The sequence below is a fragment of the Lepidochelys kempii genome, chromosome 1 (genome assembly GCF_965140285.1).
Source record: "Lepidochelys kempii isolate rLepKem1 chromosome 1, rLepKem1.hap1, whole genome shotgun sequence".
NCBI classification, from domain to species: domain Eukaryota; kingdom Metazoa; phylum Chordata; order Testudines; family Cheloniidae; genus Lepidochelys; species Lepidochelys kempii.
In genome coordinates this window covers 315,121,398-315,147,413 of record NC_136380.1, presented here as the reverse complement: position 1 = coordinate 315,147,413, position 26,016 = coordinate 315,121,398, and the positions used below count along the sequence as shown (strand labels likewise).

Genomic DNA, 26,016 nt, shown 5'->3' with positions numbered 1-26,016 from the left:
GTGCAGACTGGGCCATCTCATCCACAGAAACACTGTCCCACAGCAGGTCTAAGCACTTAGACCTGATTATCAGTGTTTTCAGCTGCAGTGGTCACTTAACAAAACAAAAGACTATCTATGGAGCCTAATCAGCTCTGTCTTTAAACAGTGGAGAGAGGCAGGTCAAATAGTACTTGTGACTCAGGCAGACCACCATGCAAAACACCTGTCCCCACCCTCTCTCTTGATTCCCTCAATCAGCACAGGCTAAATAGTTCTACTCCCTTTACTCATACAGTAAGAATAACATTTCATTACCCCACCCCACCCCCGCATTCAAGTGATTTGTAACCCAACCCCAGTCAAAATCTATCACTGGGGAAACACAGCTCTGTTTGCTCAATACCTAGGTAGATTAGGTGTGAATGTAAATACAATCTGGTCCTGAAGCCTTACCCCCCAACCCCCAGCTCATCACTAGCTGTCAGGGAGAGCTCATTTACACTTTGCTTACCAATCATAATTTGAAATTATTAGGTTGGCCAACATCACCAGAATGAATGCACTGACACTGTCATAAAAGACAACAGTTGTATAAGGAAGCTAGTCTATGTTCATACCTTTCAAATCTATTATACTTTTTCAGATACACATATTTTATCATACACTTTATATGCTTTTAAAGTGTGTATTAATATTTCAATTTCAATTCAAATGTCCAAACAATCATTAAATTGGCAACGCTGCATGTAACTAGTTCACAAAACTGGGGGGGTGGGGGCGTGTTGTGGAAATTCAGGAGGGGTGTAGGGAAATCCCGCAGGGACTTGACCTTTAGCTGATCCTAGATATGAAGAGCATCAGTGAGGGCAAGACACCCCTTATGGAGAGGGCAGAGGGAGTTTCCAGGCCAGGCTGCGCACACTAGGTGGCCTGTTTAACCAGCCTTTGGGGTTGTCTCTGGCAGAGAGAGCGGGACCGACTCAGGCGGTCTTTAAGGGGCAACCTGGAGACAGAAGTAACTTCCGTGGCCCGGCGAGCCCACCCACCTTACCCTCTGGGAGCAGCTTCTTTCCCCGGGGCTGCAGGCCCTTCCCTCCCCTGGTTGCCAGCGCGGCACGCTCCGCGCGCGCCCATTGTGACCAGCGCGGGCGCTGTGAGTCACTCTGGACAAGGGCGGCGGGGGGAAGCCGCGGCCCCAGCGCCCCCGGGAGGGCCACAAAGGGTCGCTCCCCGGCTCAACCAGCGGCTTGGCTGTTACTGAGCATGCGTCAGCTGCCTGGGCTTGCCCCCAGGGACGTGGGCTGTCGCTGGTGGCCTGCGGCCTCTCGGGTGGCTGCCGCTCTGACTTGCGGTTGCAGAGCGAGCCCTGCTGCGAACCGGGCTGCGCGGGGCAGGGCTGGGCCGAGTGTGTTGCAAACTGACTGCAGGGAAGGACCACACACGTGGAGGCAGGGGACGGAGGGAGGCAGATCAGCAAAATCAGGAGTGACCCCCTCCGTCCCCAGTCCCTCACCCTTTGTTACCCCTGAACCAGTCACCAGAGGCGGGGAGAGGTGGCAAGGCAGCAAGAGAGAATACTTGCTCCTGGCAGCAAAGCGTGCAGGGAGCGGTTTGGTAGCGCCACGCTGCGCACAGTGCCACCGCCACAGCAACCAGCAACCTCCACTGGGCTGGAAACTCACTCCGCCCACAGGGGGCTTGGAGCTGCGGCTTGGGATCGCTAGCACCGGGAGCAGCCAGAGGTGTTAGTGGGAAGGGGACCGGGACTCAGCCTGGCAAGGAAGGATGAACAGTGACGCTGGGGATAGAAGGGGCTTTTAGATTTACAGGAGTATATTCCCACCTGAGTCGGGTTTGTAGTAAAGGCAATCTGGGTGAGGCTCGTGCCTGGCCACGATTTCCGTATTAAAATAGCCTGATCGCTTAGCTTGATGTTCTGAACTGTTTTGATGGAATTGAACAAACTTCCAGAGCTGCAGCATTAATTGCGTCAACGTTGCTGGATTTACCAGGCGTGTGGGGGTAAATGCAGGCAAACTGCTTGCCCCGGCGCCCCTTTGAAGTTGAATGGCAAATCAGTACATCAAAGGAACACTGCTGCCTTCTCCGACTCCACAGGGGTTGAGAGGATGGCAGGCAGGAAAGGAGGTAAACACCTTGGCTGAGTAGAACTGAGTCCTAAAGATTGGTGACTCCTTTCTGCTTTATTTTTTACTTGCTCCTGTTCCTCCCATCAAAGCGCGATCATCAATTTAAAGCAGTGGTTCTCAAACCCATTGCCCAGTCAGGACACAGCTGCAGCCCATGTGACATCAAGCCCATGTGACAGGTAGTATATATATTGTGTGGATTCAGCCTGCCATAACACATGGAGAGCTGCTACTGCATATGTGGCCCACAATGGTAACTAGGTTGGGAACCACTGATCTAAAGTTGATGAAGAAATTTTAGACTGGATTTGTTGACATTTTAAAATGTCTCCCACTGTCACCTCAGTGTCTTAATCCAAATTCTAACTCAGATCATTTTACTTACGGAAATTCTCCCTGCCTTTCAGATGAATACAGTATTTTTTCACTTCTTGTTGAAACTTTTCTTTAAGTTTGTAGTATGCTGTTAACCAGCTGACAATTCTACCTTTAAGGCAGTTAAACTTCAGTGATGGGTGAAGTGACCAGTGTTTTAAGTCCTTGAGGTCCCCTGGTGAAACACATGACATTATGCCATTGTCATATCATTGGCTTGTCCCCTACTATTCCTGAACATCAAAAGTTAACTTACCTGCCACAAAGGAAATGTCTAAATCAATGGATTCTCTACAGGGCTATTACTGTTTGGTGCAGAATACCTCAATTTTTCAAATTAATGCTGATGTCAATGGAAGTTGAGGGCTCTCAGCATCTTATTGGTTTGGGCTATATAAGAGAATTAAGCCCTCAAGAGGACATGATGGTCTCTTTTTTATTTCTTTTCCCTCTTCAAGCCCAGTGATAAAATTATAGTCTGTTTCTTTGTGTCTCATGTGTTGAAAGGCCTTGGTCAATCGTAAATTTGAGGAGAGGCAACTTCTTGGAGACGAGGATTTAGTTTTACAACTGGCAAGTATGTTACCATATAAAAGAAATAGAAAACAACCAGTTAAAGTACACTCAGAGTACTTTACATACCCGACCCTACCCACACAATGGTACACGCAAACCAGTTAAACAAAATACCTAAACCCTGACGGGATGATGTTTTCAACCTATCAGTTCTCATTCCATCCATGATGTTTAAAAGTTGTTCCAGTGGTTTTTGCTTTATTTTTGTAAAGACAACATTCCTTTCTGCCCCAGTGAACCCAACAAAACCATTCTTGTTTCTACTTGAACGTAAGTTGGGAGTGAACTTTTTCCAAATTTTAAAGATACAACATTTTGGAGACCACCAGGGTCTTCTGCTGCCTTTCTTGAAAGAGTTAGCACGCAAGAATACCTCCCAAGACATTGGAAGCTTTTGGTGAAGGATGGCTGTGTCAACCTTTGAATGGTAATATCTAAGACAGAAAGCATCAGCTTTCAATATGGGAGCAAGAGTCTCTGGTAACCTCCAGTGAAGGGTAGATTAGCTGGCGATAAGCTGCTGCACCAAATACATCCAAAATCTTAGGGGAATGGAGAGGGTATTTTCCCTTTTTTACCAGTTGCATAAATGTTTTTAAAGTGGTTCTTGAAAACTGTTAGAGCCTTTGGCATATATTAAAAATGCAAAAATAAATGAAGCTCCCCAAAAGCAGAAAAGAAAAAGTCCCAAAATAGCTGCAAATCTCCACCCTCGTTATATGTATGCTGACGTTTGGCTTATTCCTTTCTCCTCAAAAGTCTGGGAAAAGACATACGGCTTGCAGTGTGCCCTTAACATCAACTGATTTGGGTTATTTCAGACTAAAAGAGGGAATGAATTCCAAAGTCTAGGGCCCATCATGGAAAATGCCCTGTCAGCAGGAAAAAATGCCTCTCAAGCCTCTCAAGGGTCTCCAGTTGTCATGGAAATGCTTATGCTGTCACAAATTCATCTGACTTTGAGACAGATATATGATAAAGTAGGAGGAATAGATAAGACTTTGAGGGAGAAACACTTAATTTAAACAGGATGTATTTTATAACTATCAAAAGTTGTTAGCAAAATAGAAATATGAAAAGGGGAAAAAATCATTTTTTAGGAAGGATACATTTTCATATGTGAAAGAGCAAACAGATTCCAGTAAAGCAAGGCATTCAGCCCAGCAGTCATCCCATGTAATAATATTATTTGTTTTGTTTTTTTCATTCGGATTAAGTTACAGGGTGAGTCAGTAGATTTTGTGCCAAGCACTTAGAGTTTCGTGACTTTTCAAGGCTGATGTAAACTAAGGGCTGTTACTCCTTTTTCGCAGTCCATAAATTTGTTACAAAAAATATTTTAAAGAATTGTATGTTTTCATCTATGCAAACTGGACTTCAATCCACACCTAGACTCCTTGTGATAAAGACCTTTATTTTATACAAAAGTAATGAGATGCAAAACACCTTTACAACTCCTACAAAAGTGAAGTATAAGCAAAAATATCAATTATGACCTGTACTCATAACTTTACAAAAGCATTTACCAGTGAAATTGACTGCATAATTACAGTTATATTAGGCTCTTGCAAACAAAGATACACTACTGTGTATTGCCATATTTATTTCAAAAATCATATCTCCATAACCCATAAGTAATTTATGACCTTGTTTCCAAAGGGATTTTTTAAAGCAACAAAACACTAAACATTTAGATACTATCAGCAACCTACCATCAAATAATATCCTCACACAAAATATAAAGTTGCATTAAGAAATTTCACCTATATATTTCAAATTTATTAGAAAGGTACAGTATTTACCTTGAAAATAAATTTTGTTATTCCTTGGTCCCTACAGCTGGAGCTATAGCACTGTCTACAAACTGCTACAGTTAAGAAGCTTTAAATAGAATAGTTGATTTATTGTATTATATTCTACTTGCTGAATCCACCTTACTGAGCCATCTGTACCACAACAGCTTTCCACGCTTTGTCTTTGTCAAAATCCTTTATGGTATTATTGGAAACCTAGAAGCAAACAGGTTTCAAACAGTGTTTTAGTTAATTATTAAAGTAAGTAAATATGCAGGAGAACACAGAAATAAGAATGTGGGCTGATTTATTAAAATATATCATAAAAATGTTTTCTATTTTGCATTTAATTAGTGGCTTTTATCCTGAAGAATCCTAAAACTCTTCAGAAATCATAACCCTACAGCATCACTGAAATGAAGCCACACTAGAGTCAAGGGCATCAACTTGCTGATGCACAACACATTGCGAAGAGTGGCCAATATGGAAATTCTGGCTAAGGACACTGGGCCAAATCCCTATTTTTACTAAAGTGCCATAGGATCTTTAATATCCATACACACAGATTCATGGGTTCCAAAGCCAGAAGGATCCATTGTAATATCTAATCTGACCTCTCATGTAACATAGGCCATAGTTTGGGGCAAACTTTTTGTCCCAAGGGCCACATCTGGATATGGAAATTGTATGGTGGGCCATGAATGCTCCCGAAATTGGGGGTTGAAGTGCGGGTTCTGGCTCGGGGTGCGGGCTCTGGAGTGGGGCCAGAAATGAGGAGTTCAGGGTGTGGGAGGGGCTCTGGGCTGGGGCAGAGGGTTGGGGTGCAAGGAGGTGAGGGCTCCAGCTGCGGGTGCGGGCTCTGAGCTGGGGATAAGGGGTTGGGGGTGCAGGAGGGTGCTCCAGGCTGGGACTGAGGTGTTCGGAGGGTGGGAGGGGGATCAGGGTTGGGACACGGGAGGGGGTCAGGAGCGCAGGCTCTGGGCAGCACTTACCTCAAGCAGCTCCCAGAAGCAGCAGCATGTCTCCCCTCTGGCTCCTACGTGGAGGCGCAGCCAGGCGGCTCTGCACGCTGCCCTGTCCGCCAGCGCTTGGAGAAGGGGCAGCATGTGAAGCCCCCTGGCTGACCCTACATGTAGGAGCCGAAGGGGGAACAGGCTGCTGCTTCTGGGAGCCATGCAGAGTGGGGCAAGCCCCAGACCCTGCTCCCCAGCTGGAGTTGATGGGGCTGGATTAAAACATCTGGAGGGCCGGATGCAGCTCCCGGGCCATAATTTGCCCACCCCTGCCGTAGAACTTCCCCAGAATAATTTCTTTTGAACTTGAGTATATATATTTTTTAAAATCCAATCTTGATTTAAAAATTGCCAATGATGGAATCCTCTATGACTCTTGGTAAATTGTTCCAATGGCTAACTACCCTCATTGTTAAACATTTACATCTTATTTCCAGTCTGAATTTGTCTACCTTCAACTTTCAGCCACTGGATCCTGTTATACCTTTGTTTCCTAGATTGAAGAGCCCCTATCCAATATCACATATTGATCCCCATGTAGGTACTTACAGACTGTAGTCAAGTCACCACTTAAAACCTTTTTGTTAAGCTAAATAGATTGAGCTATTTTAGTCTATCACTATAAGGCACATTTTCTAACCTTTTAATCATTCTCAGGCTCTTCTTTGAACACTCTCAAATTTATCAGCATCCTTCCTGAATTTTGGATACCAGAACTGGACACAGCTTTCCAGCAGCCGTCACACCAATGCCGAATACAGAGGTAAAATAACCTTTCTACCTTTACTTAAGACCTCGCTGTTTATGATCATATTAACCCTTTTGATCATATTAGCGCTTTTGGCCACCACACTGCACTGGGTGCTCATGTTTAGCTGATTATTAACCATGACCCCCAAATCTTTTCAGAGTCACTGCTTCCTAGGATAGAGTCCCCCATCCTGTAAGTATGGTCTACATTCTTTGTTCCCAGATGTATACATTTACATTTAGCCATATTAAAATACATATTGGTTGTATGTGCCCAGTTTACCAAACGATCCTGATTGCTCTGTATCAGTGACCCGACCTTTTCATTATTTATCACTCCCCCCAATTTTTGTGTCATCTGAAAACTTTATCAGTGATGAATTTATGTTGTCTTCCAGATCATTGATAAAAATGTTAAATAAAGTAAGGCCAGGAGTCGATCCATGCAGGAACCCACTAGAAACACCAGCTCAGTGTTGATTCCCTGTTTACAATTACATTGAGATATATGCAAAAAGAAAAGGAGTACTTGTGGCATCTTAGAGACTAACAAATTTATTTGAGCATAAGCTTTCGTGAGCTACAGCTCATTTCATCACATGCATTCACGAAAGCTTATGCTCAAATAAATTTGTCAATTTCTAAGGTGCCACAAGTACTCCTTTTCTTTTTGCGAATACAAACTAACACGGCTGTTACTCTGAAACCTGTCATTGAGATATATGTTAACCAGTTTTCAATCCATTTAATCCATTTAATGTGTGCCATAGTAATTTTTTATTATTTTAGTTTTTTAATCAAAATGTCATGTGTGTACCAAGTCAAATACTTTACAGAAGTGTAAGTATATTACATCAGCACTATTACCTTTATCAACCAAACTTTTCATCTCATAAAAAAACATATCAAGTTAGTTTGACAGAGTCTATTTGCCATAAACCTATGTTGATTGGCTTTAATTATACTACCCTCCTTTAATTCATAAAGTAGGACTTTGGTTTTTAAGATTTCAGCTGAAAACCCTACACAAAGAAGTAAATACTTTGAAGCAGGGCTTCTTCTGTGTTTGTACAGTACCTAGCACAATGGGGCCCTGATCCACGACTGGGGCTCTTAGGTGCTATTGCAATACAAATAATAATAACTATAAAAGACAACTCAGTTTACTTAATTTGAAAAGATGATGAAGCTTACTCAGCCTGGCTAAGATTAAAATGTATTGTTCCAGGGAATTTGGGAATATTAACTCATATATATATATATATATATATATATATATATATATATATATATATATATATATATATATATATGATTATATGTTGTATTTTGAAAGTTTTGCTATATATATGTATATATATAGTTATTTTTGCAATACAGAGATATAGATATAGATACAACATTTTCAAAATAAAATCATTGAATAATCTGACATTTTAAAAATAATAATTAAAGCAGGTTATAGCTATTATGAAAAGTTCTTAACATCTTTAATATAGTTTTACTTCTGTCCTTAACATTTTTCTTTTACAAATATTTTTTACAAAAAAGACTCAATAAGCACTTCAGTGCTGCCTCCTGTAGCTGGTATGGGGAACAAATCACACCTTCAAAGCTGCCACCTGTACTAAGTAGTTAGACAGGGAAGAGGCAGTGTTCCACTGGAGCAGAAGTGGGTGCTGCTGAGTGACGTGTTAACAGCTATAGGAAAGAGTGTAGTCCTTAGTGTTCGGAAGACATGAACGGAGGTTGGACTTGGATAGAGACATTTTTAATTCTGATGACTGTGCTTGTGTTTGTATCCAGGGAGGCTCCTCTCCAAGAGACCAAGCAGCAGCAACTTTAAATCAGTTCAACCACAATGAAACCTCTGTGTTGTTGACCACCTCAGAAGTTGCTTGGGAACTAGATATTCAGGGACTATTGCATGTGCTGAACACATGCTCCAAAATATGGAGTAAGATATCCACCGTATTAATTACTTAAAACGCACACAATGGAGCCCAAGGCCTGGTGATGTCATACTGAGGACAAGAATACGGTCAAGAATGTAGTAGACTTGCCGACTGCAGCTGAATAGGAAGTGCTCCCCTGGCTTCATGACATGACCAGCTGTTAGCCATTGTCGAACCTATCTTTCAGTGAAGATCAGCTCTGGCAGGGGAAGGTGTGTCACAAGGATGGCCGTTTATGGGGAGTTAGATACCCAGCCAACCTCAGCTGCAAGGAGGTGCTTGGGAGGTGGCAGTGCCCCTTCTACACTATCCTTCAGAGAATGTCCATTAGAGGCTTCAGTGGGAACCTGCAGCATGTGATTAATAATAAAACATCTTTATTAATGAAATCGCTATTACCTATTTTATGCATAATGGGTCAGATCCCATTTATTCAGGAAAATATACCTCACTGAGCCAACCAAGTCATCAGATGAGGAGTTCAGTAGACCTTAGGACAAACTTCAGAGCTTGCAGAATCCAATGGGACTCACCATTACTATTGTTCTCCAAAAAGGCTTGTATGTATATAGAGACAGGTTTCAGAGGAACAGCCGTGTTAGTCTGTATTCGCAAAAAGAAAAGGAGTACTTGTGGCACCTTAGAGACTAACCAATTTATTTGAGCATGAGCTTTCGTGAGCTACAGCTCACTTCAGCTCACGAAAGCTCATGCTCAAATAAATTGGTTAGTCTCTAAGGTGCCACAAGTACTCCTTTTCTCTTTGTATGTATATAGTCCTTCTACACTAATTTTGTATTAGCACCAAATTCTCATAAATATATTGGCTCACTCTTAATTTTACTAAGTCCTGATATATTTCCATAGTATTTTTTTCTGAATAGAAACAGCCAGCAAAAGAGGACATTTACCTTTTTCTTTTAAATTAGTTTAATGAATTTGCTTGTGAAAGGTGCAAAATGGACAGAATTGAAGATGACTGTACATTTCCACAGAACTGACACAGGACTAGCAAATGCAGTTCAAGATTCCTCACACTGTTTAATATCCTCAACCCTAACCTTGAGTGACCAGAGCATAGATTTAGTCACAGACTGATTTGATCCTTGGCTTCTTTGCTGATACTTCTAACGAGGATGGCAGTAGGTGGTTTGGGTTTTTTTGTTTGGTTTGGGGGGTCTTTTGGCTGGCACACTTGTCTGCTCGGAACTGACCAGGAGTAACAGTGCATTCTCCATCACTGGCAATTTTTAAATCAAGGGTGGATGTTTTTCTAAAAGATATTCTCTAGTTCAACCACAGCTATCGTATTTGAAGCAGGAATTAACTCAGGGAAGTCTATGGCCTGTGTTATGCAGATCAGACTAGATGATCACAAAGTTCTTTTCTGGTCTTAAAATCTATGAAGGTGTCACGGAGTCCCTGCGTGATGCTCTGGAACTGCTCCCCATGAAGCCAGTCAGGACTTTGGGGCAGTCGCCTTCCTGTGAGCAGCCTGTCTTTAGGACACACAGCTTCCACCTTCCTGGGTATGACCTCGGAGCATTCAGCATCCTCTGCCCCTCCGTGCACTTCCCACAGCAAGTCCGCTCAGGCAGGGCTCCTGGGGAAGCCAGAGGGTCCTGCACCCCAACTTCGCAGTCAGACGTGACTCTCAGCCAGCCAGTAAAACAGAGGTTTATTAGATGACAGGAACATGGTCTAAAACAGAGCTTGCAGGTGCAGAGAACAGGACCCCTCAGCTGGGTCCATTTTGAGGGGCAGTGAGCCAGACAACCATGTCTGCCCTTCACTCCATGTCCCAGCCAGCCCCAAACTGAAACTCCCTCCAGTCCCTCCTCCTCTGGGCTTTGTCCCTTTCCCGGGCCAGGAGGTCACCTGATTCCTTTGTTCTCCAACCCTTTAGCTCTCACCTTGAAGGGGGGAAGGGCCCCGCCATCAGTTGCCAGGAAACAGCATGTCGGCCATTCTCTGTGTCCAGACCCCTGCACACACCTGCCCTCTAGGGCTCTGTAATGATCGTACACCCTTACCCCACCACCTAGATACTTAAGAACTGCATAGGGGAAACTGAGGCACCCCCACACTATTCAGAGGAAACATTAAGAACAGTCCCACTTTGTCACAGAAGGTCACACAGAAAATCTATGACCTAGGCAGGAATAGACCCCAGATCTTGATTTTAGTAATGGGCTTCAATCTCAAGACCTTTCTTCCTCTCAAGCAAACAGATGGCCTTACCCACAGAAGAAATGTGCAGGGCTGGTGGCTAGAAATAACAAGCATTTTACTGATAAACTGAACAGTTCATTCTGGAAGTAATTGAGAAACAATAAACCTAGCAAATCATTTTTACAGTCACTCTTCATAAGTGTTACCACTCTTTAAGGGTTCCATGTCCCATTACCAGTCTGTTATACCACAGAATATCTCAAGTCAACTAAGAAAACTATTACTGTACTGGTTTCAGAGTAGCAGCTGTGTTAGTCTGTATTCGCAAAAAGAAAAGGAGTACTTGTGGCATCTTAGAGACTAACAAATTTATCCGATGAAGTGAGCTGTAGCTCACAAAAGCTTATACTCAAATAAATTTGTTAGTCTCGAAGGTGCCACAAGTACTCCTTTTCTGATTACTCTACTGAGTATCTAATTTAACCAGGAAAATAAGTCATTCAGGGTGAAATTCCACCTTAGCATGAATAAATACATCCCTTACATTTTTAAGGGCAATTTTAGGTGATAATTGGGAATAAATAATTCAAATATTACAGAAAATCCATTCATAAACTATAGATATTATCAAATTATAGTCCGATATTAGACGCTTACCTCCATTGTTTTGTACTCCTGTTTACTAATCTGTGGCATTGCCCAAGATGAATCATGCAGCTTCATTTTTGTCTTGTAACTTACACACTGGATGACAGTGCCAATGGTAAGCATTGCCTGAGTTAACAGCATCAGCATCAGAAGTAACAGAAGTATATCATAAGATTGCTAAAAGTAAAAATGTATATAAGTTGTTAGATGTTTATCATACCTGTCTTTTCTGCCTTCTCTCACTTCATATTTTCTGGAGTTCTCCCACAGTTTACATGTTTCAGTATGACACCTCATTTTTTTCTCTTGCTGACTGATCAAACACTTTGTTCTTTTGGAAAACTAAACTGCATTGAAAAGCCTTGAACAGAGTTGGGTGAAATTTGTTAGTTTTGGTTTGGTTTTGGTTTGGTGTAAATCATTCATTTTCTATTCACATATCTTTGACTACCTGGGCATAAAGCCCTCAGGAAACTTGAGCTGGTGTAGAATGTGGTAGTACATTTCCTCAGCAACACAAGCTACTGGGATCTGCAAACTCTATTAATCTTTTCCCCAAACCAAGCTTTGAATGAATCCAAGTGTTTACAAGTGAACATTTAGCACTCTATCCCACTGTGCCACTTACTGATAGGCATCCTAGGAAACAATTTGAAAGAAATTATTCTTCATGTAAGGTTTAGAACTTTGAAGTTTGTTCGCCACAATTTTATGAACCCTTAGAATCATAGAATATCAGGGTTGGAAGGGACCTCAGGAGGTCATCTAGTCCAACCCCCTGCTCGAAGCAGGACCCATCCCCAACTAAATCATCCCAGCCAGGGCTTTGTCAAGCCTGACTTTAAAAACCTCTAAGAAAGGACATTCCACCACCGCCCTAGGTAACCCATTCCAGTGCTTCACCACCCTCCTAGTGAAAAAGTTTTTCCTAATATCCAACCTAAACTTCCCGCCACTGTAACTTGAGACCAATACTCCTTGTCCTGTCCTCTGCAATCACTGAGAACAGACTAGATCCATCCTCTTTGGAACCCCTTTTCAGGTAGTTGAAAGCAGCTGTCAAATCCCCCCTCATTCTTCTCTTCTGCAGACTAAATAATCCCACTTGCTGAGCTGTTATGGAAAAGTTCTGTGGAATTTAAATAAAAAATGATTACCTTGTTATAGGTTATTTTTAACCATTCTATAGAATTTGATGGAGAACTATAACCCTGTTATAGTCTTCTATATGATGGTTCAAAATAACTATAGAAAGAATAGTTTTAGAATGTGTGACAGGGTCAGGCCAGATGGCTACAAAAGAGTGGTCGAAGGTAGATACATTAGTTCCAGGTTAAGCAGGTCCCTTTTCCCTGGGTAAAATAACAGGGACTATTCCAGAACACTCAGGAACTTTCTAGAACTATTTAAGGCAGGCAGGCTAATTAGGACACCTATAGCCAATTGGGAAGCTGCTAGAATTAATTAAGGCTAATCAGGACACCTGGGTTAAAAAGGCTCTCACTTCAGTTAATGAGGTGTGTGCAAGGAGCTGAGAGTGAGAGGGCGTGCTGCTGGAGGACTGAGGAGTACAAATGCTATCTGGAATCAGGAGGAAGATCCTGTGGTGAGGATACAGAAGGTGTTGGGAGGAGGCCATGGAGAAGTAGCCCAGGGAGTTGTAGCTGTCACACAGGTGTTACACAAAACACTATAGACAGCTGTGATCCACAGGGCCCTAGGCTGGAACCTGGAGTAGAGGGCAGGCCCGGGTTCACCCCATCCCCCCAACTCCCTATTGGATACAGGAGGAGTTGACTTGGACTGTGGGTCCCACCAAAGGGGAAGGTCCCTGGCCTGTTGCCCGACCCACTAGGTGGACCAGCAGAGACTGTGGGGATTGTTCTCCTTCCTTTTCCCCATGCTGGCCAGTGATGAGGTTATCTGAGTGAACAGCAGATTTGAGCAAGTGGCCAAACTGAGGGCTACTGTGAATCTCTGAGGTGAGCAAAATCTGCCAATAAGTGCAGGACCCACCAAGGTAGAGGAGGAACTTTGTCACAACTGTTATATAGGCTTTTAGAGTAATTTCCAAAACATTTTAGTCATTCTCCATAATACAGCTATCTATATCCTTATGATACATAACTCATAATACTCTTTATTTACTCCCTCTGAATTGCTAATTGGTGGATGCTAATTTTTCAAACGAGTAAAATACATACTTTAACTGCTGGTGGATAATTTTTAAAGATGTCAATAACTCGCATGATACTGAAGGATAAGTATCCAGAAGCAGTGAACAACAATGGAGAAGTGACACTGCTTATGGCAATCAGGACCTCAACCTAGTTAAAACAAGATATTACATTTTAAATTGATGTTAAACTTGTGTTAAATAAATAAAAATAAGAGCAAATAACATTGGTTCTTGATTCCACTTCTTCCTGCAGCAAATTTAATGGGAGTGTGTGATAAAAATATACAGAAAGGGCACAATCTGCAAGCCATCCATATTCAGATCTCTCCTCTAAGTATGTACAGAAGCAGGAATTCAAATAAATGAATATTCACTATGGAGGCTAAAGGCTACTAGCTAAGAACTCTATTGCTTTCTAGTACATTTAAACTCATTTCCATTCAAAGTTCAAGAGGGTTGTTGTATTGTTTTTGTTTTGACTATGTCTTTCAAGTACAGGCAGAGGAAGCAAAAATGGATTAGGAGGGCTAGCATGGAAGGGACACTATTATTTTTTTCATTTACATGAAACAATAAGAATTACAGCCAAACATTAGGTGATCTGTACATGCTAAATAACTAAACCAACAGATTCTGGTAGTTTCAGGTAAGGTTCCTGATGACAATAACAGGCTGATTTTCATTCAAAGATAATTATGTAGGGTCAAATTCTGTTTCAATTACCACCATAGATCACTACTGTCTTCAGTGTGGCTGCATGTGTCTAACTGAGAACAGAATTAGGACTACTAGCTGTTTGGTGAGGCAGACCCATTTTGTACCCCTGCTGGCTCTTCTTACCATCCTTGTAGTAATGTCCACAACTTCCCCTGAAATATCCAGTACAAATAAATACTTTGTACATTTTAATCAATTAAAAATCTATTTTGGTTAATGCACTAATGGTATATCGCAGGAGGAAAGCCGACTGAACTCTCTTTTAGTACAATTAACTTTATAAGTACAGAGCCAAGCACTCCATTGGTCTCCTTTCTAACAGTATTAATTGAGTATTCCAAGGACCCCGACATCTATTTTGTTATATTTAGTATATAACTTTTGATGGTAACTTTACAGTGAACATATATTAGTTGTATGATTATCACCAAAGGACTTTATTCATAATATTCCATTATAACACAATATCTGAACATTACACATATACTTACCAAACATTTACTTGGATATTCAGCAGCTACATGACTTGCAATGGCACTTGGAAAGCACTGAAAAGAACTCCAAGACATTAGAAAACATTAAGACCCAGCTCCTCGGCTGATAAATTGGCATAGCTTCATTGGCTGCAGTGGAGCTACATTGATTTACACTAGCTGAAAATCGGGTCCTCAATTTGCTCCAAAAATGTGAACTTACTTGTTATAAAGTTAAATTTTTGTATAACACTGTATAAGCAATATTTATGGTACTAATTTAATGGGGAGAAAAATTACCTCAAAAACTTTATTGCCATTAATGGAGTGTTCTGTACTACTAAATCTATACATATCAAGATGACACTATTACCCATGTAGCCTAAGTCAGTAGGTCTTCCATGTGCTAACATTCTACTGAACTTGAATTTAGCACGCTAAAGGATTCTGGGTGAATTCACCCAGGGGCTGGTGTCTCTCTCCATTTTGTGCTGAAGAGATTGCCAACCACCGGATTCACGTAAGCATGGACCCAGTGGCTTCTCCACTACCTGTCCCCTCAGTGGTATTGAGGCATGCACGGTCACCCCCTTATGAATTTTCTTCTCCTGTCTGCAGCTCTCATTATGTTGCTATCATCATGAAGGGTTTCACACTGAGGTGAATGTCCACCACCAATCACTGGAGGTTCAAGTATGTAATTAGGACAGCCACTTAATCAAGATGATAGGCTGACCTTGGCATCCTAAGGATTCCACTAAAGTGAAATTCAACCCAGATCTTAATTGTGCAGACTGAATGACGGTATTTTAAAAACATGGACCTGTTTAGTAAAGAATAACCCCTTTAATAGCCTTATTTTATTACTGATTTCAATGGGAATTTTACCTAAGTAAGGCACTTACATCCTAATACAGTGTTGTAAATCAAAAGGCAGGCATGTTAGACAATCTAGCACTATCATTAAAAAGCATTAATTTTTTGTAAGGCAGTGACTGAAAATTAATTTGAGAGCCAAATAAACATCAAGCTCAAAGCTACATTTAACAGTGTAGTACTTACAGCCACTAAGATCCAAAAGAATGTTACTGAAAGGTATGGACCTGAGACTAACACATCCATATTCAAAGCAATTATTCCACCAAATACTGCAGAAATTCCAATAATCACTTCAATTACCTGAAAAAAATTAAAGCACTAAAATAATTAGCAATGAATTAAACTAAGTTTTTACAGTCATTTCAGTTGTGTAGTTAGGATGACTCATAGACAATGGATACATTTATGACATGAGAAATGTCTGAGGCCAATCCTACACGCATGAAAGACTATGGCAAAACTTCCATTAGTTAAAATGGGAGTAGGACTGGCCCCTTTCTACATGTTTACAATTTTATTCAGTGTTTCCAATAAAAAATAAATGGTCATATCTGCAATTATTTCTTATTTAATCATTAAGTAGACTTTTCCTTCCTGTTTAGGACAGTTGGAATTTATCTTGTAAAATCAACGCATAACTCATGTTCATGTTGACACATTATAACAAGCCTGTTCCTGAAGCTATTACACACAGAACTCTCACAGGCTTTAAAGGAGTTCAGTATGTGAAAAGATGAGAGAATAAATTCATATATCTCAAGAAAACAAAGCTTTTCTTACTGAACAGGATTTCAGAATTCGAGTAGGAAAGCTGACATAGTTCAAAACGCTGGTACTGTCATACACGGTACTCTAAAGGTAAAAAAGAAACAACATGATCTGAAAAAAGTATGCAGTTTAATAAGGGCCAGGTTGTGTCTTGACTCTACACAGTATAAGGGGCAGTTGTTATACCAATAAATTAAAAACCAGCAGGAGCTTATTAAAGGGAAAAAGGCAAAATACCACATTTATTGTGAATACAGAAAGAATCATAGTAAGCAGTTAGTTACAGCTATAACATTCCATTCAATCTCATATTTATTCACACATTCATTCATACACACACACACACACACACACACAGGTTCTGCAAGGTTGTTATCATAGTTACCAGCCTTAGAGTTGCTCATGCCAAGCCACTGGCCAGGTGGCCTGGACATGAGGAGGGAGCAGGGGCTTGTCAGATGCTCATATGATGCTTCTGGAAGTTGGTTTGCAGAATCAGATCCCAAAGTTCTCACTTTTTAGAGTCTATTTTTATAGGAATTTCTTCCTATGCCAGTCTATGAAAATTGCTTCATCATGCTGTTGCTGAATCAATCAGCAGATAGCACATTCCTGCCGGCTCCGTGCTGCTAGATGTTATCTTGTTCTTTGGTTCTCCCATTCTTGAGGCTGTTGGGTGGATTCCAGTCTGCCCTCCGGGGGTCCTCTGGTTATTTCCACTTGACGCCTTCTTCAACGGATGGACACTGGATTCGTAGGCTGGCACCTCCCTGATCATTCAGTTATTATCCACACCAAGCATCCATCCACTTACATCCTCTATCTCTATTTTAATCACAATTGTTAATACAACAAAAGGGAGGGGAGTCTCTGGGTGCTGTTTCTGTTGTTAGAGTGTTGCTTTGAGTCTGTCTCTCTGTGAATTGCTTTGAGAACAGACTCTGTCTTAGAATGTACTAACACAATTAGCAGCTTGCAAGTTTCACACATAGAGGGAGAGAAACAGTACCAAAAACCAAAAGACCTCTTAATTAGTAATACCCTGGAATTTAAACTCTGGGGAATCAAACTCATTTGTGATTTTAATACAGAAGTTCTTTAATATGATCCAACACAGTCAGACATATCCCCCCAATCACTTGTGAAGTCTGCCTGCAACTTGACTATAAGGTTGTGGGGAAGAGTAGGTGTTGCATGCCCTGTTCCCAGGGAATGAGTAGAGCATTGGTTCCACCCCCTAACACACTGGCCACAGCAGATGGTCAAAAGGGAAGTAAGGGTCAGCAGCAAATTTCCTCCCCCTGGGAGCAAGTGGGGAGCAGGGAAGGAATCATAGCTCTCTGAATCACAATTTTTTTCAACACCATCTCAGGAGACACAAAAAGCACAAACTAGTCCAATGTAAGCATTGTCAATACTATTGTCAATACTATAATAAGTTTTATATGTGGATACAAAACATTTTTTCTCAGAGGGAGAAATTTTCTATATCCTTCACTGAATCATAAATATTTTGTATTTTCCCCTACTTTGTATTTTCATCTTGAAGCTCATATATTTCCATCATTACTAATAAAGGCACTAAATTGTAACGGAATCCACTCAGAAAACATGAGCCCCTCTCCATATCAGGTTAGGGCCAGATTAAGCCACTCTTTCTCATGTAGTACAGAACCTTCCTATACAAAGTAGTTCCAAAAGGTGGAAGAATCCAGCCCTTATACAGTTTCTGTTAAGTAATGGAAAACATTAATTTCCACTCATTTTCCCTCTGGGGCTTTGCATAGCAAACAGCATTACCACTGGATTACAAAATGGCATAGATACAGGGCCAGTTTCCCACAGTGCAGCCCATTTGCACTACTACAGTGTTGCAAAGGGGCCATAAACTTGTCAGATCTCCCCAGATAAGGATTTTACCTGTGTGAGATAGCTATCTCTTATGGCAGCACCTCACCCCCAGCAGTTCATGGTATAGGAAGCATCTGTGGGTGTTTGCTTCGTTCTGGGAAGAAGCATGTGCTGTTGCAGAAATCATATAAGGTGGGATATTGAAAAGTGCCTGTGTGACTTAGGAGCACAAGTGTCATTGAATTTCTAAGTCACTTAAGGTGGTTTTGAAAATCCCATCCACAGCCCCAAATCCTGCATTCAGCCCATGCTACCCATGTTAATACTGGGGAACGCTGCATAGGCAATGTGGGAAGGAATCTACCCTCTTCCTCAAGCTTCAGAAGAGCAGCAAAGCTTTGCACATATGCATGCCTGAAGGACAGGGAATGGCTCAGAGTATTTGCATAATTATGGTGTCCTTCAACCACCCTACCTGTCTACTGTCAAAGTGTCCCAATGGAGTTATGCTCTACAAAAAGCAAGGAATATGGATGCCCTGCATGAGCTCATGGTATCCTGACCATGGTGCATAGTACAGTTATAGTAGTCACACTTTGCACAGGGCCCTCTGCCCCTTTGGAGATGGGAGAAAATTGGGGCATCATTATATTACAGTAGATGCTCATTAGTAGCAACATATTGGTGCCCTTTTCCAGTTGCTCCTAAGCAGCTGTTGCTGTTACGGGGAGTATCATCTGACCAAAAGCATATGAAGAGTTAAGAGTGTTTCAGAAGGGGTGTAGCAGCCATGTTGGGGGAGGCAAGTTTTGGGGGGATGGGCAGGGGCACCCTGTGTTTGGCATGGGAGCCCCCAGTTTGCAAAATGGCTGAGTGAACCCAGCTGCCGGGAAAAGGCTGAGGATGCTTCTGCTGGCATCTTCATGCCCCACTCTGGCGAGGGATGGCTGGCTGGGAGGGCACCATGCACAACCTGCAATGGAGTGTGGAGGTGGCTCCTAGCACAGAGAGCGGTGACAGAAGGGGGGAAGGGGACAGGTCAGTGGCCTGGGGAGGGAGGTCCCCCGAACCCTCACTGCAAAACAGCACACCCACGCTGGCAACCGAGATGGAGGGGACAGCTCAGTGCATGGGAGGTTCCCCCAAATTCCCCACTGCAAAATGGCAACCCCCCGCCACTGCCTGTAAGCCAGATGCTGAGAATGGAAGAAGGAAACCTTTCAGCTGTGCCTCTGCTGTTCCCCTGACTCCAGCTTTCCCCCCTGAAAAATCCCTCTCTTCCAGACCCTCTCTCCAATCTCCTCCTACACATGCTCTCCATTCAGGCTCTGTCAGGCAGGGCAAGTGAATGAGACTCTGTGCCTTGGAGCTGCACTGAAGGGTCAGGAGGGGAATGGAATGACGTAGTTTGGTGCGGAGGGGGAAACACCCTATTTGCCCCCCATCTCCACCCCTGGATGTGACATCGCAACATCACAAATGTTGCTCTTATATGCCAGCTATGTTGCTGTTACCTAGTAGACAATTCACAGTAGGGAAAGAGTTCCCTGGGGAAATATTGCTTTTAAGCGGTGGCTGTTCTTACAAGGTGTTTCTGCAAACAAGGGTCTCCTGTACCTTGATTTCTCTTAATTATTGTTCTGAATCAATTTCACAATGAAATATAAAATTATTATATAAAAATGAAGTCACTAGTACTTAGTCAACATAAAGAAAGAACAGACAGGCTGAAGAAAACAAAAAAAATGAAATTAACAAATTGTAATTCTTAAGGGAAAACCTACTTTCTTCCTCCTACAGCAGTCTTCATTAGACCTAGCTGAAATGATCACAGTAGTTGCCATGAAGATTTCCAGCAGAATTAGCAGAATCAAGTTGAAATTTATCTGCCAACAGAATTCCATATCAAACATATCAAGCATTAAATAAGTAACATTAAAAAACATAACTGTGTCTATAAAAATTTAGCAAACTGTTGATCCATGATTAATAAGTTCCTATTGTTCTTTCATGTCAGTTCTGCTTTCTAAATGCATTAAAGTTACACCTTGTCTCTGACATATATCTTGCATACCATGTTTCTTGAAGAAAACCAGAACAGGCAGATTTCAGAGGCCTTCTTTTGGGCACTGAAATTGATCTTCCTCACTGTGTCATGTTTAGATCTAGGCATATTGTGATCCTTGACATATTTAGCTTCTAGGGAAAGTGGCAGCACAAAGAACTACAAAATAATAAAGATACTATTTGACTACAGTATCAACTTCATATTTTAAAATCATATTTACCTATGCACATTAAAAAACATACTGTAAAATAGAAGTTAAAGAGATATTTCTAAACATTAGAAGAAATCCTCACCGAAACTATCACTTGCCTCTGTTAATGCTACATCTGGCTAGGGAGGGTTTCAAAGCTTCTAATGCTTTAGGAAAGGATTTTGGAACCACATGAGTTCACTGCTCATGATCCTCCTCTGTGGCTGAGGAGCATGCAGTGCCACTTGGAGAAAGGGGGTAGGTAACAAAGGTGACAAAGCCACCTTTGCACTTGACTGATCCTGGGCCAGTTATCCACACAAATCCCAGCATACAGCAGAGCTGCCTGACGGAGTCTCTAACTTGGATCAGCTGCCAATGGTCCCAAAAGACTGATATAGCAGGCAGAGAGCATCAGGATGCAGGGAGATCCCAGTCACATACCCTTTTTCATGGCCACTCTCCTTAAGGTAACAGCTGAGGAAGAATGTGGTGGTATAGACACTCTTTGGATATGTTTGCACAGCAAAGACAAACTTGTGGCTGGCCCATGCCAGCTGACTTGGGCTCATGGAGTTCAGGCTGCTGGGCTGTTTCATTGGTATGAAGACTTCCAGGCTCAGGCTGGAACTTGAGCTCTGGGATCCTCCAATCCCACATGGTGCTAGACCCCAGGCTCCATCCCAAGTCCAGAAGTCTACACAGCAATGAAATAGTCCCGCAGCCTGAACACTGCGAGCCCAAGTCAGCTGGCACGGGCCAGCCATGGCTGTCTAGTTGCTGTGTAGACACGCCGTTTGTCACCAGAAGATTCCCCTTTGCTGGGATGATCCACAAATGGCTGGCTACACTGATTCCAGGGCTATTTTGCACTGGGGAAGCATCACAAAGCAGCCACAGCACAGCCTGGGATTGGCCCACATATTTATTTTAACATTTACAACATTTTTTAAAAGTTATCTGTGACGATGTAACAAAGGCCCTCCACAGATGGTGTTGCTTTAAGTCATAAAGTGCTTTGAATTAAACAGAGATTTAATATTTTATGGGTCCAATATCCTCCAAATTATTAGCAGCGAACCCATGTCAGACCTAATGACTAATATTTCCCTGTGCAGTTTCTATGAAAAATATAATGAATCATCAGAGAGATATTATAATATTTATGAAATGGGCAAGTAGGGAGGCTAAAATAAACTACTTGTCTCATGTACTGAAGTCTCTTTGCACTACATAGCCAGTGCAAAGCAGCCGTAAAAGTGGCAGACCTGGCCTTGAGAGGATCACTCCAGTGTAAGGAGATCCTCCAGTAGGATAGAACAATCATAGCACCATGGATCAGCCTGGTGCACAGCCAGTCCAGGATCAGAGAAGCACAACAATCCACACCTGCAGCTGAGGATCTGGGCCACAGAATCAATATGCAATTTATCTGTTTTCAGATGCCTTGGAAAACTATGAAGAATCAGCCAGAGATGTCCTGTGATTGTCGTACTAGACTATAGAATTTGGCAAATAGGAAATTATGTTTGGGTTATAAATTTACCTCTCTCTAACTTTTACATGTTTCTAAATTTCTAACCCTATACCCAGATTTCCCCCCACCCATCCCCATACACACACACACATACACACACACACACACACTGTGTTTTAATCTGCACCGAAGACTCTGAGGTGGCAGTATGGTTGAGTGGATAGAGCACTAGCCTGAGGGATGTGGGTTCAATTATGAGCTCTACCACTGGCCTGTTGGTTGACCTTGGGTAATTCACTCCCCCTTTCTGTGCCTCAGTTTCCCCTTCCGTAAAATGGGGATTATGATACCTCCTTTGTAAAGTGCTTTGAGATATACTGATGAAAAGCACTATATAAGAGCTAAGTATTATTACTATGATCAAAATACTTTAATCTCACTACAGTTGGCCGTACATAATTGTATGGTAATGCAGATTACCATGCAACCTGAAAAAAATGGTTACTTACTTGTACAGTAACTTTTGTTCTTCTAAATGTTTTGTGCATGTATAAATTCTACTGCAGGTGTATGTGAACCCAACACACTCGAGTCAGAGACTTGCCAGCAGTACAACTAAATTGTGTATGTGCTTTTGTTCTCCTTGTTTACCGAGTGTAGGGCATAAAAGGGGCTTGTCTCCCACCTCTGTCTCCATTTTTTCACACCGCTGTGTGTCTAGTGTCTGAAGTAGTGGGAACGATGGGAGCGTCATGGAATGGATATGTGCACAACATATCTTGAAGAACAACCGTTTCTGTAAAAGCAAGTGACCTTTTCCCTCTTTTGAATGATTGTGCACATATATATTCCACTGCGGGTGACTCATGAGCAGTTCCCTTCCAGGTGGTGGGACTTTGGATCATCTGCACAGAGACTGTAGCACCAACTTGACAAAGTTGGCATTGTCATGAGAGGCTTGAGTGATGGCAAAATGTCTGGAAAAGGTGTGTACAGATGACCATGTTGCTGCTCTGCAGATATCTATTATCAGAGTGTTGCTGAGGAAAGCTGATGAAGTGGACTAAGCCCTGGTGGAGCTAGACATAATGCTTGGTGGAGGAGAGACTTTAGAAAGATCATAGCAGAGTTTAATGCAGTCAAAAATACGCTGAATTGACACTAGATGACATTTACTCTCTTGGCATACACTACAAAGAGCCAGGGAGATTCTCTAAAGCAGTGTTTCTCAACCTTTTTGATAACAAGGACTGGCTTGCTGCCTTCCTAAACTGTGTCAGGGAGATCTCAGGGACTGGCTCCAGTCCATGGACCGGTCATTGAGAAACATTGCTCTAAAGGACATAGTGTGATCTAGATAGAATGCCAAAGCTATGCAAATATCTAAGGTGGGGAGTCTTTCTTTGGCTTTGGAAGAGTGGCACAGGCGCTGACTCCATGGGTGCTCCGGGGCTCAGGAACCCACAGAAAAAAAATAGTGGGTGTTCAACACGCAGGAGCCAGAGCTTGAGTGTGGAATGTGATGAGTTCTGTGCTGCTAACAGCTTCTGCCCTGGGGCAGGGACTTTGTTTATAAACAGAGGCAGGGTAAATAAGATAACAAAAGGCTTGTCATTAAATTAGATGAAGGATCATTAGATGATCCTGAAAGCATTCTCCAGTTAAAAGATAGGAAACAAAAAGGTTAGGAATAAATGGTCCATTTTCAGAATGGAGAGAAGTCAATAGTGGTGTCCCACGAGGGGCTTGTACTGGTCTGGGACCTGTGCTGTTCAACATATTCATAAATGATCTGCAAAAAGGGGTAAACAGTGAGGCGGCAAAGTTTGCAGACCATACAAAATTATTCAAGATAGTTAAGTCCAAAACAGACTGCAAAGAGTTACAAAGGGATCTCACAAAACTGGGTGACTTGGCAACAAAATGGCAGATGAAATACAATGTTAAATGCAAAGTAATGCACATGGCAAAATATAATCCCAACTATACATACAAAATGATGGTGCCTAAATTAGCTATTACCCATCAAGAAAGAGATCTTGGCATTATTTACAGTACTCCGGAAGCACTATATTTCCAGAGTACTGCAAATTCATGAGGATCCTTCTCACTCTGTCTGTATCATCTTGAACTCATTCTCCAGCTTCAGAAGACTTAAAAATTATCTCCAGTCATCAATGAAAGAGACACAGCTGAATAATGTAGCTGTCCTTAACGTGCATCAAAACAATACCAAAGAACCTAGATGTAAATAAGACTGCTGACAGTTTCATCCAGAAGTCTACAGGGAGACATAATGTCTTTAAACTGGGACGTTAGACAGCTTGTAGGTGACTGTAATGATTTTAATATACTGTAATTCATGATAATGTAATTAAGTAGTTCATAACAATTGAATCATTATTAAAATAGTAAAGATACCAATGATAGATACATTCAATAACTAGAATATGAAAGAAGTGTATAAATATACTGAAAATAGCCTCCTCCCAAAACTGGCAGAGTGTCGTCCCCCCACCCCAATACACGCACACCTTTAAAAGCACCCACCAGCAAAAACAAAAGTTAGCACCTATGAAGAGTGGGGTTTTGTGTAAAACACTGGCAGATGGATAGCGTAATTCAGGTGGAAAGTTGACACTACATTTGACATGAATTTAGGGTGTGGGTGTGGCCTAAGGGAAACCTTGTCTTCATGGAAGACTGAAAGGAGGGTCAGCTAGAAGAGCCTGAAGTTCTGAAACTCGCATTGAAGAAGTGGTTACCTCCAGAAATGCCATCTTCATAGACAATAAAGTTAGTGATGTTGTCACCAGAAGGTCCCAGAGGATTAAGGTCCCATGAAGGTACAGGGTCAGACACAAGCAGGCATACACTGACTAGACACTTGAGAAATCTTGAAACCAAAGGGTGAGAGAAAATAGAAAACCCATCAACTGGTGGGTGAACAGCAGTTATGGGAGCCAGGTGGACCCCCATGGAACTAAATGAAAGGCAGATGACTTCAGGAGTAATGGGTAGTCAGTAGAAGTCTTAACTTCTGTGACAGGGAGATAATTAAGATTGCACTGTGGCACTCTGCACCTCATAGCAGCTCACTGGAACCTCCATATTCACTACTGTCATTTTGTATAAAGTAAGCCTTGTGAGGTATCATTTTAAAAGTCTTGATCTGTTGAACATCAATATCCTGGATTGTATGTGCTATCACTGTATGTTAAGTTATGAAGTTTTGCTATGTGTGTGTGTTACTGAAATATGTTGTGAGGTTGGGAAAACCCAGCCTTTCAGGTACAACAATGGAGTAGCCAGATGTGCTGATGTTGGTAGGACGGAAACTGGAATCTGCCAAAGGGTTCAAGCAAGGCTTCATTAATAGGAAGGAGCTGGAAGTTCCAATGGTGTTGGCAGAGCCAGCGGTGCCAACATGGAAGGGTGAGGAGACAAAGACATCAATGCTGCCATGAATTATGCCGACAATGCCAATGGCAGTGCTGGGTGTTGCAACAGTGGACTGCACTGCAGGTCCTCTGCCGCTAGAAAGGCCTGCGGAGTCAAAGGTAAGTGCTCAGTGACAGTGCTATCAGTGCCCACTTTGTTGGATGCGGAAAAGACAGACATGGTAAAGATTAAGACACTTACATTAAGACACCTACACGAGTCTTGATGGCCCTGTGGAAGCCAGAGTCAATACTGCTGCATCAGACAGCGCTGGGGAAGGCCTATTCTTGTATTTAAGCTCTGACTCTGCACCAGAGGACTTACTTGAGGACTTTTTGTGAGGCAAGGACTGGGACTTTGAATGTCTATCAGAGTCGGAATGCCTGAAGCACTTCAGTGAGGATGGCATGGAGGACAAGGAATGGTGTTATCCCAGGATTTATGATTTGGAGCTGGATGGGCATTCCTCGTCAATGCAGAATCTGATCTCTACTAGTCAAGGTCTGTTTCTGACACAGGACATACAGACTCCTTCATCAAATGCACTTTGAGGTGAAAA

At 42.1% G+C, this 26,016-nt stretch overlaps 2 protein-coding genes across 4 annotated transcripts in view; both read right to left on the bottom strand.

The window, feature by feature from the left end:
• The window catches only part of TTLL8 (tubulin tyrosine ligase like 8), a 58,465-nt gene extending 55,764 nt beyond the window's left edge, over positions 1 to 2,701 (bottom strand). The window contains exon 1 of the mRNA XM_073341863.1: positions 2,518 to 2,701. Within this exon, the coding sequence (XP_073197964.1) occupies positions 2,518 to 2,701 (184 nt within the window). The remainder of the gene's footprint in view (positions 1 to 2,517) is intronic.
• A 1,799-nt stretch (positions 2,702 to 4,500) lies between these two features.
• MLC1 (modulator of VRAC current 1) overlaps positions 4,501 to 26,016 on the bottom strand; it is a 37,507-nt gene continuing 15,991 nt past the window's right edge. The window contains exons 7-13 of one of the 3 annotated variants that reach the window (XM_073328305.2): positions 20,066 to 20,167; positions 16,443 to 16,514; positions 15,846 to 15,962; positions 14,802 to 14,858; positions 13,619 to 13,741; positions 11,424 to 11,591; positions 4,502 to 5,092 (exon numbers count right to left, since the gene is read on the bottom strand). In XM_073328305.2, the coding sequence (XP_073184406.1) occupies positions 5,018 to 5,092; positions 11,424 to 11,591; positions 13,619 to 13,741; positions 14,802 to 14,858; positions 15,846 to 15,962; positions 16,443 to 16,514; positions 20,066 to 20,167 (714 nt within the window). In that variant the 3' untranslated portion in view covers positions 4,502 to 5,017. Of the gene's footprint in view, positions 5,093 to 11,423; positions 11,592 to 13,618; positions 13,742 to 14,801; positions 14,859 to 15,845; positions 15,963 to 16,442; positions 16,515 to 20,065; positions 20,168 to 26,016 lie in introns of all 3 variants that reach the window. The other 2 variants (XM_073328306.2, XM_073328307.2) reach the window with 2 other exon arrangements.